Source organism: Elgaria multicarinata, chromosome 6 (genome assembly GCF_023053635.1).
Source record: "Elgaria multicarinata webbii isolate HBS135686 ecotype San Diego chromosome 6, rElgMul1.1.pri, whole genome shotgun sequence".
Lineage (NCBI taxonomy): Eukaryota > Metazoa > Chordata > Lepidosauria > Squamata > Anguidae > Elgaria > Elgaria multicarinata.
Window position 1 is genome coordinate 76,407,947 of NC_086176.1, and position 15,044 is coordinate 76,422,990.

Below are 15,044 nucleotides of genomic sequence, written 5' to 3' on the forward strand. Positions count from 1 at the left end.
GCCTAAAAACAATGGCTTAGCATATTGCTTCAACAGGCCCAATGTCTGCTAGAGCTGGGCATGATTTGGGAAACAGCTGACAGGTTGTAGGCGGGCAGAGAAATCACTGGCAATGATTTGACACCCCAGAAACAATGGTCCCCCCAAAAAAATTCAATTTGTGAAGCAGAGTGAGCAGAATAGGTTGTCATTAAATTTCATATCTGGAACCACTTTGGCTTCAAGCACTCCTGGGCTGTGGGGGTCTCTCCTCTACTCCATGCCTGGTGAAGTAATGACACTGTGCTGAAGTAACAGACCTGGCTGGAGGACAATTTGGGCTTCACCTCCACATCCCCTTTTCCATCATCTGAGCAAGGCCTCTTCAGTCAGTCACCAAGTTAGGTAAGGCAAATTCTGACAAGAACACTTGGCCCTTGGAATTAGATGGATCTTTTCCTTGTCATTAAGAACGTGCTCTGCTCTACTCATTGCCGCAAAACCTCCCAGCGCAGGCCAAAGTTGCTCTCTCCTCTCGCCCACGCATCCTATTTTATCTCCACACCCAGTGCCTGCACAGTGCACCACTGCAACTAGCCAATCACGTTACTCTTTGCCTGTTGGGCTCCTCCACCACCACCGCTAATTGATCCTATATTCTCCCTTCCCCACCAGCCACCTCACAGCTGAGGAGCGGAAGGTCTCCTGATTCTTCACCCCTGCTAAAGCCTCCTCCATAGCCCATATCGCAGCAGCTGACCCATTGCTAAAGCAAACAGCAAGGCAAAGCTATAGAGCCCCTTCTGAGAGTGAGCCCTACTGCAGAAAGAGAGAGAGAGAGAGAGAGAGAGGGAGGGAGGGAGGGAGGGAGCAGAAGAAAGCTGCACTTGAGGTGATTGGGAGCCACCAGAGAACAGGTGGAAGAGCAGCAGCAGGGCAGGAGTGGCGTTGTCGGATACCCGAGCTATACAGGGCTCCCATTTGCAGTATGACCCAGTGGTGTGGGGGCAGCAGGGGCAGGAGAACAAAGAAGAGGGGGAGACCGGCCAGAAGAAGCAGGGAGAGTTTGGAGGAAAGAGATGATATGGGCAGGAATCACAATGCTCATCTGGACTTGGCAATGAGCCACTTGGCAGTGAGTCACGGAGGACCACAGCAAAGGATGGCTCACTTCCAGGGACACCAGCCGCTGAGGAAGGGAAAGCATGAGGAAAAACAGGGGACAGGGAAGGACATACAGACAAACGGAGAAAGACAGATGAAATATTAAAATGAAAATCAAAAATCAAAACAAAATTAATCCAAAGCAAACCTCCAAACAGCATTTAGGTAAGTAAGTAAGGAGGGAATGAAACACAGAGATCAAATGTAAACATGAATGGGTTTGGAATGGGAATCAAGTACAGGTGGAAATATTTTCTGGCGCTCAAAATGCAGGATTTGCAGGGGAATGGGGCACAAAATTTCCCTGGTGTCCCTAATATGGTCTGGCCAAGTTGTGGCCTCATCTAACAAAACCGTACTGTAGGTTTTCCCACTGTGGCCTGGTTCAGACAAACCATGCTGCTTAACCACAACCATTTTGTGGTTAAGCAGCATGGTTTAATGTGTTGTCTGAACCAGGCCTGTGTGTCATAGCACAGTCTGATATTTTTCCAATGCCTATTGGTCAGCAGGAATGCCAGTCATTAGGATTCTTGCTTCCTCTGTCCTCTCCTTCTCTCCTCCCGTCTGGCTTGTAGTTCTGCATCCCAGACTCATAGCAGGAAGCTATGACACAATACTAAAATTAAATTTCATTTTCATATAGTTTAGTTTTAGTAAATGCAATAACTAAAATGAAACTGGCCAATTTTACTTTATTTATTGCGTTAGCTAAAATGAAATGCACATCCTTAATACAGGTCAAACAGTCACCTTTTAAAGCAAAAGGACTTGTGTCTTTAACGTGTGTACCACTCTGCCGCCTTCCAGATGGTTAAGACTACAATTCACAATAGTCCTGGCCATTGGTCATGCTGGGTGGGACTGATGGGAGTTATAGTTCAAAATGCCTGGAGAGCACTGTGTCGGCAGAGACAGGCCAAATGCATCTAAATCTTTATAACAATTGCCACTCAGTGTGTGCCAGCAGTAGAGTTGCTAGCTCTTGAGGAATAATAGTCAGGTGGTCTGTCCTAATCACTTCTTTGGGCTCTGGCCATGAGTCTACAAGATTGGTTTGCCTACTAAAAACTTATAAAGTAACTGATAAAGTACCCTACAGTCTACAGTAGAGAAATGCCACGTTGCAAGCAAACACTGTTATAAATAACTGTTATAAATTGGTCTTTGATAGCAAATGTGTGCAATTAGTCTATCCTAGAATCTATCTTCTTCCCCAAAATTTTTATTAACCTGGAGGGGACAACAAACCAATTCATTCTTGTCAAAAGTCTGATACTACAGTACTGTGGGGACTCTACAGATAAATCCTTTTGAAATCATTATTTAGTCCTAAAAACGGACACGTTTTTGGAATGTGCTAACAGATTCTTAATCAGACTGTATGATATCAGTCCTCAGGGTCATTCAGCATCTGCCTTAAAATCAGGATAACCTTAAACTTCAGCTCTCCTTTGAGAAATGGAATACAAAATACTATAGTCAAGTATCTACGACAATAATAGGAAAAAGTAGTTGTTGGTTTTTGGTTTAGGCAAATTTATTTTTTTAATGTTCAGACTGCTTTATTTTTTCAGGCTTCATTAGCAAAGGTGCAATCTGAGTCATAATTATACTTGGTATCAATGCCTCAAGCTTCAAAAGTTTTGTTATCCCAGATAAACAAACCCAACCAGATTGAATAATAATCATAATGATCGGTTTAAATGGAGAACAGGGTGTGAGCATTTGCGATGTATTGCAAACAGCTAATGAACTGTTGGCAACTCAAAACAAGTCACACACATAATTCTATTTCATCAAAGCTTGTCATCTGTAGTCAATTTATATCGTTACGTTCTATGACTCAGTATAGTCCTTTCTAACTTGAGAGTAAATACACATATAAATCATCCCTATGCTTTGAATATTATTTTATTCCTTGGAACGACTTACTTGTATTACTGAAAATCAGAGCACGGGAAGTGACCCTCAGGTTTGAAGCATAAAAAATTAGACTAAATACTCATGTTCTGTTGTTCTTTTGTCAGTGATATTTATTAAACAAAACAAAACCTGGAACATTGAATCACAGAGCTCCATCAGACTGGGGGAAATGATGCTTGCCTACCGTCACTTCTCTGCCCCCACTTTCTTTGCTCGATACTTCCTCTGTCTCTCAGGGAGAGGAAAGGGGCAGTAAAAAGTGCACGCGGCCCATTCAGGGGTCGTCTTTATCACGCCACTTCTCCTGCACACAGCAAGAGATAGTGGCAACTTCTGTCTTTACAAATAAGTCAGACTTACCGAGGCCTATTTTTTTTTTGTCACGCGAAGAGGGCTAGAAATGACGTTGTGAGAGGGACCCGCAAAAATATGTGATTGCCCAGTAACGAGCATGCAATAAAACGCTCGTCTGATGACAGGGCTACAAAGGAAAAGATTAAGCGTCGCAAGCGACTAGACTTCACCGAAATCTACACATGATTGTATATTTTTTAGAAGTCCAAGGGCCTCCAGTTTTGTTGCAAAACGGCAAAGGAAGATCACAATTTGGAGCTAACAAAGAGCCAAGGAGGGATGCTTAATCCTTTCCCCAGCCATCACATTTGCCCTTCCAAAAATATGGGGAACAGGGAGCAGATGGGGTGCTTGAAAGGAAAAAGAATTGGGGTAGAGAAAGATATTTTTTGCAGTGGCAGATATCACTATTTGTGCTTCTGCAGTTTAAGAAAATGCATAGGTTCAAGCTGTTAAGTTTTATTTTTCACTAGCTGATCTATGTCCCCCCCTCTCCAAGATATGTCTGTGAGGTAATCATCTTAAAGTAGTAGTCCGGTGCAGCCTCCTGCTGTAGTAATTGGTGGCCAAGAAGCCCGCTAAGTCTTCCCTCCAGCCCAAGGCATGCTGGGAGTTGTAGGCGTATGCCTAGGTCCCTGAATAACGTGTTAATCTTCGAACACCATCTGAGGTGTGTTGGGAGACAACTGGAGAGCAGGCCTTCTTAGTTGTGGCACCCTTCTTATAGATTTCTTTTTCCCAGGCAGGCTTGCCAAGTGACTGCACTAATGACTTTTAAGTGCCAAGTGAGGGGTTTTTTTGTATTTGTTTCCCAAGCCCTTTAACTTGATGAGATTTTTTTATGCTGCTTTGTCCCCCCACCCCCCGCCGTTATAACTAAACCACAATATTCCAAGACAGATGCAGGAATTACTGAATAAAATTTATGGATATGATGTAAAAGCCTGAGTATATCATCAAAATAGAAGAGTGAATGGAGGAATGACTGATAGCTGAGGCTAGAATGGAATAGTGGGCGGGGTTAGTGGCAGCTGGAGAAAGTCAGGGAGAAGGAGAACAAAGGCAGTTAGTGAGAGGTCAGGAAAGTGGGAGCTCAGTTAGGATTGAGAAATAGTGACCTGGTTTGCTAACCCATACTTTATTTATTATTATTATTATTATTATTATTATTATTATTATTATTATTATTATTTATTTATATAGCACCATCAATGTACATGGTGCTGTACAGATTACACAGTAAATAGCAAGACCCTGCCGCATAGGCTTTCAAATCAGCCACTCTACATACAAGTACTACACCTCCCAGCATGCCTTTGGCAGCCTGCAGGTGCCCGTGTTCTTTGTGACATCCTCTTGTTGCCGATGCTGCTCCCTGATAAGAGTGTTGAGGAGTAGCATCGCTGAGGAGGGGAGATATGCAGCTTTTAGTGGACACGCAAGACTCCGGTCAAGTCCTGCTGGGACTGCCTCAGCCCGCACTTCTCACTCACAAAGTGCTCCATCTGGAGCCTGTACTGAAGGGCCGGGGCTGGGCACTTGCCCCCCTTCATCGGGTCTGTTTCTGGGCATTTGCCCTTCCAAAAAAGATGGGAAACATGGAGCAGATGGAGTGCTAGAAAGGAAAAAAAATTGGAGTAGAGAAAGATATTTCTTGCAGGGGCAGATATCGCTGTTTGTGCTTCTGTAGTTTAAGCTAATGCATAGGTTCATGCTGTTAGTTTGTTTGTTTTTTTCTTTTCGCTACTCTTCCATTTGGCTCCTGTAAAAATATTTTTAAAACTCTTGGCAAACAACAAGGCACTTTGCAGCAAAAGCATAAAGTGGTTTAGAAAACAATCTGAACCAACTCAAACCTTCCAGATAATGACAGCAATATGGTTTTATAAGTTTAACGTGTTCTTCTTCCAGAAATCACAAAAAACGTGCTCTATTGCCTGGGATTTTCATGATGGCAGAATGAATATGGCTTGCCTACGGAGAAAATTTGCTCAGCAGCGATAGTGCAGCAAATCTTAGAATTTGATTTCCAGCACAAAATTTCATGTATGGAATCCTGGGGAGTTTAGCTTTTATGTGTAAAGAAGGTGAATTTATAGGCCCAATAGAACTGAACGAAAGCTTCAAAAATTGGCTTCTCTACAGGTAAAGCTAATGAAGGCTACAATCCTATGTACACTTTAGTAGGAATAAGCCCCTTTGAACAGGCTGGCACCTTTCTGAGCAAACATGCATAGATCGTGCCACATGTCCACCATGCTTAATTCGGGACCAACTTGGTTAACTGTACACTTGGATCTTGCTGTTTCCAATGTGCCTTAAAGTGTGTGGTGAGATCCATGACTCCAGGTAACCTCTACATTTCACATCTCTCCCATGGTATGAAATCCATGAGCCCAAGCTTTAAGCATTACAAATGAGAGGGACTCTCGCTGCTACCGGTTGTGCAATTTCAGCAATATATGAATCACCTCACTGTTTGATGGAATACTGAAGACCAAATTACATAGTTTGCTAATCGTGTAGGAGAAGCTGAGCCTGATATTGTTCTTTACTCTAGTGCAATTGCATGCTGACCTAATTCAGATCAGGACCAGTGTGTTCAAGGAAGGAGGAATATTACCTCCCCCATTGATTTCCACTACCCCACCCGGAATTCCAATCCCTATCCCTATGGGCGGGTGTCTCCATTGGAGCTAAGGGAGCCTGCTTTTCTTTTTTTCTGGGCCAGACCATCCTAACAGGTCTCCTACTTCTTCATTGGGGAAAGACCACTCACTGCAAATGTAAAGATCTTGAATCTCTATGCATTGCCTTTAAGCACCTTTTCACACAAAGTACAGGAGGGAAATTAAAATGCAGGCAGGAGACTTTTCTGCTATTGGTCTCCTGCCAGTTTCCTTCTATGCTCCCTGTGAACAAAGATTTCTTGCACATGAAGGAGTAGAGCACAGGACACTAAGTGAGTGGAGGAGGTTCAGGTAAGGAGCCTGCCCAGTGATCTCCGTGTACGGATCTAAAGGGTTGGTCTGGGGGTGGGGGGGGGGGAGAGGCTGGTGGCTCCGATTTCAGTTGGGTGGTGAATTTGCTCCGGGTTTGAGGCAGAACTGTAAAGGAACTATCCAAGGTTGATTGGATAGCTCTTTTAGATTTCTGACCGGATGTCACTGAAACCCAGAGCGGATTCCAGCCTCCACTGGATGCAAGAACCAGGATGTTTGTGCTCACTTAAAATCTCCACACTTCATTTTGAAGCTTGATTCGGCTCACTTCCATTTTTGTTTGCGTCCTGTTTTTCAATCCATTCATATGGAAAATGTATGCATTTAGAATGGGAAACCACACATTTCGGTGTACACTTTTCATTGACTAAAGTGTGAAAATGCAAGTGTGTGTGTGTGTGTGTAATTTTTTTTAAAATGCAGGGTTTAAATTGTGCACTTTTCAAAAATATGCACTTTTCAAATCCAATTGCAAGTTTAGGAATGCAAACATTTTTTGAAAAATGTGCTCCTGTTCACGTCTGGGATTGCAAACAGGGCCGGTTTAGGTGAATTGTAAACTGAAACAAAATTCTCATACACCCCTAGTTGCAGCATAATATTTCTGACCAGCTTTCACCTGTGGAATCGGACTGGATCACATATATCCCCTCCCAGGCATTACACCACTTACGATGTAATGAAAAGAGAGCTTGTTGGGCATTTGAATGACCACATACAAAACAGATGCCAAACTAATCAGCACTATAATGGGATCAACTAAACTAGTAGATCTTCTGTGTTCTTCACAACTCATCCAGGACAGGAGATCTGTCAATTCTAGAACCTCTTCTTCAATCTAGTTATGGAGTTTATCATAGACAAACTTTACTTTGTGGTACTTGTACCACAAGGAGATCTGTTGCTTTGAAGTGGTGAAGCACCTAAGCAACTTTTGGTGAAACTCCTAACATCTAATTTGAAACTGAATAAAATTAAATTAAAAAACTACCCTTTTATGATGATTGTATACAAGTACTTTCTACCTTAAAAGGTAGCTCCCACTTTCTTATAAACATAGGAGGCCACACTCCAGCATCCAAAGTATGCCAAAGTGCATTTATTTCAATGGACTTAATTGACTTAATTCTAGAACTAAATTGTTACCAGAGTCTCTCATTTTCTACAAGTAATACTATCCTTGGGGACAGCCCAATTCCTCAAAGATATTTGTATGCATCACTACCAAAAGGTTCACTTCTTTGTGTTTGAAGCCAGTGTTCCCTATTGACATCTCTCCTGACTTTTTTTTTTCTTAGAAAAATAAATTATTCCTTGCTTCTCCAAATTCCACCCCCCTATCCCGGCTCTTCTGTTGTTGTTGTTGTTTTTCAGATCAGTAATTAGACAACACAGGATTATAGACAATGGGTTATCTTAACTTACGTTACGTTCATTTCAATGGATCTATCTACTCTAATTAGGGCTAACGTCAGATACAACCCACCATTTTTAATTGCACAAGAATATCTAGTTCAATTCTATGTTGCAAAGTAGGATTATCCACTAGGTGACTATCTGGCCACAGCTCAACCCATGTAATCTGTCCTAGCATGCAAAAAGTGAGGAGAAGATGTGCTGCCAAAGTTGCTCACAGTGAAAATAGCTCCAGATGGTTCAAGCATCTTGCATGTCACCCACACGAAACAGCCAACCATCACTCCCCCATACAAAACACTGTATGGATGCCATTCACATGACCAATTTTCTCACTTTGTAGCTTTAGTACCATGCCACACTCTTGTTCTGTAAAAAGAACCCATAACATCAGAGACCACCTACATTATCTAGAACTTTTAACACATCATTTCACTGATTTACATGAGCATTTTAAAGGACAGTTCAGCTGTGATAGTCTTAGTATTTCCCTATGTTAGCTACCACTGATAGACTGGAAGACAGGAACATAGGAAACTGCCTTATATTGAGTCAGACCATTTGTCTGTCTAGTCCAGTATTGTCAACACTGACTGGCAGCAGCTCTCCAGGGTTTCAGGCAGGACTCTTCTAGAGAGGCTAGGGATTGAAACTGGAAGCTTCTGGATGCAAAGCAGGTGCTCTACCACTGAGCTATGTCCCTCACCCCTTGACAAAAATAGGTGATAAGGACAATAATCCCTCTTGCGGGTGTGTAATGCTGACAACGCTAAACACATTTGCTCAGGTGTAAAGTCCTCTGATTTCAATGGGGTGTCAGATTCATTAGGGAGGACGGCAGTCTTAGTAGTGCAGTTCCCTGTTGCAAAGTCCACCGCAATTCTTAACACACTTTCGCAGAAATTAAAAGAAACAAATGATAATCTAAACTTTCCTTTCCGCTCTAATTGTCTCAGAGGTTTGAATTAAATAAGCCAGGAAGCATTGGGAACGGAGGTGGCAGGGAATAAGTACATCTTGTGATCACAGTGTAGTTTTTGTTTTGTTTTTTGTTTTGACAAGACAAAGGATTTAAGTCTGAGGGCTTACGCCAACAGGAAGTTCACTAACATGACTTCTTTCCGCACACAAAAATAAGCTGGCAGTGGATCAAAATAAAAAGAAGAAAAACAATGCTAAAACAGATTCCTGGTATTTTAAATATACATTTGCAGAGTGGCTCACTGACTTTAGATCCAAGTTAGTGAAGCAAATGCTAGCCTTAAAAGTGCAGATAAAATGTTTAGAACATAACTGAACTAATATCTAGAAATAATGTAAATGGGCCATTTCCCACAATTCCCTTTGAGGGCACAATCCTATACATGTTTAGACCGAAAAAAGTCCTACAAATTCCAGCATTCTCCAGCCAGCATAGCTAAACATGCATATGACTGTGCCCTTTGTCTTTCTGACATACACACACCCATATTGCTTCACAGTTAATGTTGCAAATTTTCTAAAGCCATAGGCATTAACCTTTTCTCTTTAAGCAACAATGGAGGACTGATGACCTGCTTTGCAGTGCCTAGTCTGCAAAATGATTTTATATGGGTCCAGAGACCTATCTATCATTAGCGATGTACTAATCAGCAAAACCTGAGTTCACTAAAGTTCTCCAAATTCCATTTCAAAGCTCATTCCAAATCCATTTCCCCCCTTTTACATGAAAATCCATGCTTATTTTTCCAAATGTACATGCCAGTTGTGTGCACCTTTAAAGTGTACACATTCTTCTCCCATTGATTAAACCGTATTTGTGCGCATATTTTTCAAAAGTACCAGATTCTCAGAGGAGAGGGCACCAACTGGTGCAGGGTATATTGTTTATAGTATATATTATATTTCCATCTGTCTGGTAGATCTCTAGTGATAACCATACTACCATAAGATAATAATAATAAATATTTCAAAGAAGAAAATGAAAATTAGCCACCTGCATCTTAAGCCATGCTTCTTAATGTGTGCTGCACTGAAAAGCTATGAAACATCCTGCAAGCCATTTGTATGTAGCTGTCTCCTAACATAATTTATTGCAGAACCTTGTCATAAAAATTTAAAAGGGAGAAAATACACTGACATCACACTAAGTCTTGTAATACAGTAGGCAAGGTGGGCAACTTATGGTCCTCCAGATGTTTTGGCCTACAACTCCCATGATCCTTCAGCATTGGCTATGATGGCTAGGATTGATGAGAATTTAGGCCAAAACATCTGGAGCACCACAGGTTGCCCATCAATGGAAACTTCTCAAACTGGGGAGAGGCAACGAGTGGGGTACCGCAGGGCTCAGTCCTGGGCCTAGTGCTCTTCAACATTTGTATTAATGATTTGGACGAGGAGGTGCAGGGAACGCTGATCAAATTTGCAGATGACACAAAATTGGGTGGGATAGCTAATACCCTGGAAGTCAGAAACAAACTCCAAAGTGATCTTGATAGGCTGAAGTGCTGGGCTGAAAACAACAGGATGAAATTTAATAGGGATAAATGCCAAGTTCTACATTTAGGAAACAGAAACCAAATGCACAGTTACAAGATGGGGGATACTTGGCTCAGCAATACTACAAACGAGAAGGATCTTGGAATTGTTGTAGATTGCAAGCTGAATATGAGCCAACAGTGCGATATGGCTGCAAGAAAGGCAAATGCTATTTTGGGCTGCATTAATAGAAGTATAGCTTCCAAATCACGTGAGGTACTGGTTCCTCTCTATTCAGCCCTGGTTAGGCCTCATCTAGAGTATTGTGTCCAGTTCTGGGCTCCACAATTCAAGAAGGACGCAGACAAGCTGGAGCGTGTTCAGAGGAGGGCAACCAGGATGATCAGGGGTCTGGAAACAAAGCCCTATGAAGAGAGACTGAAACAACTGGGCATGTTTAGCCTGGAGAAGAGAAGATTGAGGGGAGACATGATAGCACTCTTCAAATACTTAAAAGCTTGTTACACAGAGGAGGGCCAGGATCTCTTTTCGATCCTCCCAGAGTGCAGGACACGGAATAACAGGCTCAAGTTAAAGGAAGCCAGATTCCAGCTGGACATCAGGAAAACTTCCTGACTGTTAGAGCAGTATGACAATGGAATCAGTTACCTAGGGAGGTTGTGGGCTCTCCCACACTAGAGGCCTTCAAGAGGCAGCTGGACAACCATCTGTCAGGGATGCTTTAGGGTGGATTCCTGCATTGAGCAGGGGGTTGGACTCGATGGCCTTGTGGGCCCCTTCCAGCTCTGCTATTCTATGATTCTATGATTCTATGATCTCTCGGGGTGGGGTGGGGGCTTCTTTGTTTTCCTAGTAATGAATATATCCACTGCCCCAAAGCATGAGCGTTGCAAGGCTAGTGGTAAAGGCTCACAGGTAGGAGCATTAAAGAAATAGGCAATTTTAATGCAATTGGCCTGGACTATAAAAAGAGAAGGCCCAGCTGGTGCAACTGAAAACTTTTCCATTGAATCCAACCACAGCAGGTGTTGTTAGCCAAACAATTCTGCCCGCCCTTCTGCCCAGCATTGAGCAAACCTTCTCTCACACTGTTCCAGAGTCTGCTCTGACTTTCTATTGTTTTCCAGATGCAACTCAAACAGCCAGTTCTAATTCATCTCAACACAATCTATTCCAAAAACTGTGAGCAGTCAAATGTGCCCTATCAACCTGGCCCGGCCCCCTGGAAAGGCATTCTCAAGGGATTGGGGACTCCCTATCCCCTAGAGGTCTGAACAAGCTTAGATTTCCTCTGGAAGCAATGTTCATGACCAGGCATAAGCAGAAAGCGGTTTGGTTCTAGGCTAAGGTTTTTGTATAAGACATGTAAGTGATTTAGATTGGGTGTTTTGAATCTGCTGTCATTCCTGATGAAAAGTTCCTTTGCCCATTCTTCAGCAGGAAAGCACAGATACTGTGAACACTGTCTCAGGTTCACCTCAAGCAGCAGGGAATGACCTCTGCCAACAACTTGAAGAACTGCAGAGTCGACAGGCCTGATGTACATGGCTCAATGGTCTCATCATAAGGCAGCTTTAAGACTTTGGTTTAGGGCAGGATCAAAGTGTCTTTAGGCTGGATCCAGACAAGGTCATGCTTAAAGCAGATCTACTGAAATCAACGGGACACGTTAGTCATGTCTTATTTACGTCTCCATTGATTTCAGTGGGTCTATTCTAAGTATGAATAAGTCTGGATCCAACCCTCAGATCAGGCGTGGGCAACTTCTAGGGGTCTGGTGGCCAATTTTCCACTGGAACTCACCAGACCCCCCTCCCCATCACAGCTGAAATTGCTGCCACTGCTGCACTAAATCCGCCACTAAAATTTGGTTCCAAAAAGCCACATTTTTCCTTTAAAACAAGGTTAGCGAGGGATTGAGTGCAGCCACCAGCAAGTTTCCACTGGGGGTGACGGAAGGTTGATACAGCTCACCAAACTCCAGATGGTCCCCACCTCTGCTTTAAATAAATGGTTAGCCTGATTACAATTCTACCAAGTTTCATACCTGCTGCATTGGTTCTTCCTCTGAATACATCATCATAAGCTTTCCACTGGGGCGTCACTTGATAGGCATGGATGAATACCACAAATACCACCACTAGGCACACTAATGGTACCAATACAGCAGTGAAAAGGGCTGCATAAATATTTGGAATAAAGCACCTGGAGGGGAAAAAAGAGGGGAGAGAACAGGTCATTTTCAACATTACAGGCAGATTGACGCACATGGGTGGAATCCAAAACCTTTGACAAGCTATAAATTGCTATACCTACCCAAATAATCTGTCTCAGTTTCTTTTTAAAAAAGTGTTTTTTAATTATCTCACACCTTGAAATAATAAGGGATGCTGATTCTTAGAATGGGGTTCATCTTATTTTTATCCCAATATTATTTATTTAACAGGGTCGGTTTTAGTTGTACTTTTTTTAAAAAATGCCTTATGTAATATTCCATACTTAACATTTATTTTCATCCTAGTTAAAGTGAACTGTGTGTCACTTGTAGGCTGATGTCATGTTTTTCCTTCCTTTTCTTGCCATTTTCTCCCTTCTTAGTTGCGGTTTGCTTTTTTAAAATCTACTTAAATTATAATTTTATTCAGTATTTTTACACTGTGGTGGGAAAATTGATGGGCCCAGGCCTTTGGTTTCAAATTTGGCAAACAAACCAGAAATGAAAAACAGTACTTTCCTCCTGTGAACCCAACTGTGAGTAGGTGGATTACAAGGGGGAAGTGGATGAACGTTGCATGGTGGATATGTGAACAATGACATCAGTGGAGAAGAGGGCAACACTATCTGTTATAAGGAAATGTGCCTAATTGACTACTTCACTAGACTATCTGTACCATTTACTTAGGGTGAAATCCTATGCATGTTTAGACATGCTGGCTGGGACTTCTCTTCTGTCTAAACTTGCATAGGATTGCAACCTTACTTTCTTAGAGTGGCTTGGATACAGATTTAGGGTCTGTTTATACATGGGGAAAGCCCCGTGATGGCTGCGAGGCTGTGCTGCGTCATGACGCAGATGCAGACTCGCAGCAACCATGGACTAACCCAACTTTTTCAGTGGGAACGAGGTCAGTACGGCTCTTCTGCCATTTGACCTCACTCCAGGGCCAATCCAGGGGGCAATCCTGGTGGAATGTGACTGGCAATTGGTCACCTTCCACCAGGAAGAGGTTGGGGGGTGGCTCCCTTACCCAGATGATCACGGGGTTTTGGCAGGAGGTGGCACCAACTCGGCACCATGAAGACAGAGTCTTAGTCAGTTTTTAGTAGAGCCATCAAAAACAATGGGACTTTAGTCACGACTGAATTCTTATTCATTTCAATCCATCTACTCTAAGCAAGACTGTCTGGATCCAACCCAATATTTACATAGGCCACTGAATAAGAATGTTGTCTTGGTGGCTCACAAAACATAATTTTGTATTAAAAACTTTGGTTCCAAGCCCTGGCTCTGAATTGTATTATCAAGGCTCAACAGGTGGTTTTTTTATACCTACTACTACTACAGTCATGATATCCTGTCTTTCAGGATACAAATCTTTTTAGTTCTCTGACTCCTATTTGACTCCTTTTGTTAGCTCCTTTGCATTCATCTTTTAAACATATCCATACTGGAAAGTATTTCTTAATTTACAATATTTATATACCACTCCATGGCCTTATTTACTTGGAAAGTAAACAGGTTTTGGACTCTGTAGCAGCAAACATTCCCAGTTCAAAAATACCCATCAACAGGATGTTCCTGTCATTAACCCGAGGCTCTTAATATCTTCAAGGAAACACACAACCATTTTAGCTTCATGGAAGATTAAGGCTAAAGATATATGCACGGCTTTTTCAAAAAGATACATCATTGTCAATTTCATTTTTACCATTTCTAATGAATACAAATGGAAGTTGCTCTCTTTTTCTGCATTGCTAGGCACAAAGCTCCACACAACTTTCCTTCCTTTGTGCTTTCGTTCCTTAACTGAGTATTGTCAAGGAGAAAAGATTTATAGCACAAATGTGTCTGTCTTTCAGAACAACTTTTCTTCCTTTTGATAGCAGGAATAGGTAGACCCCCCCCCCCAAAAAAAATGGATTTATAAAATTAAGGCTGCTTATTAGTTCTCCTAGATAAGCATGGGTATATTTATCAGTACCGTCATTGTGATGTATTCATCAATCATTAAGGGCACACAATTCATCCTTGTGTGGGTGCAGCCACCCATGTGACCAAGGACCTGAGTAGGGTTCAAATACAGCCCTCTTGGCAGCAGGTGACATGGATGGATGTGCCTGTACCACAGCACACTTGACTATTATTAGGACACAGGTAACATGCATAAGCCTTCGATTCTCAGTAATGGCCCAGTAAGCTATGTCTGTGTGCTTTGAACCTCCTGCTGTTCCCTCCCACGTGTGCGCAGCTATGTCTATGAAGAGCAGGCTCTTATATGTAGTATTTTCTCTCTGAAACTGTAAAACATGATTGACAGATACTGAAGCCCACAAAAACTGCATCATCATCATCAGGGTTCAAATATTTAAGTAACATTTAACAAATCACAGTTTAACTGTCAAGTTGAATGATTGCAACAACAACAAAAGCTATTAAAAGTGAGGGAAAATAATTAGAAGAGTTGAAGGTGCACGTGAACAACCCATGACCTGCCACATGAG

The 15,044-nt window shown here is 42.2% G+C and overlaps 1 protein-coding gene across 1 annotated transcript in view; it reads right to left on the reverse strand.

The window, feature by feature from the left end:
* The window catches only part of ADGRV1 (adhesion G protein-coupled receptor V1), a 319,443-nt gene that overhangs the window by 49,697 nt on the left and 254,702 nt on the right, over positions 1-15,044 (reverse strand). Inside the window, exon 86 of the mRNA XM_063129627.1 lies at positions 12,370-12,527. Within this exon, the coding sequence (XP_062985697.1) occupies positions 12,370-12,527 (158 nt within the window). The remainder of the gene's footprint in view (positions 1-12,369; positions 12,528-15,044) is intronic.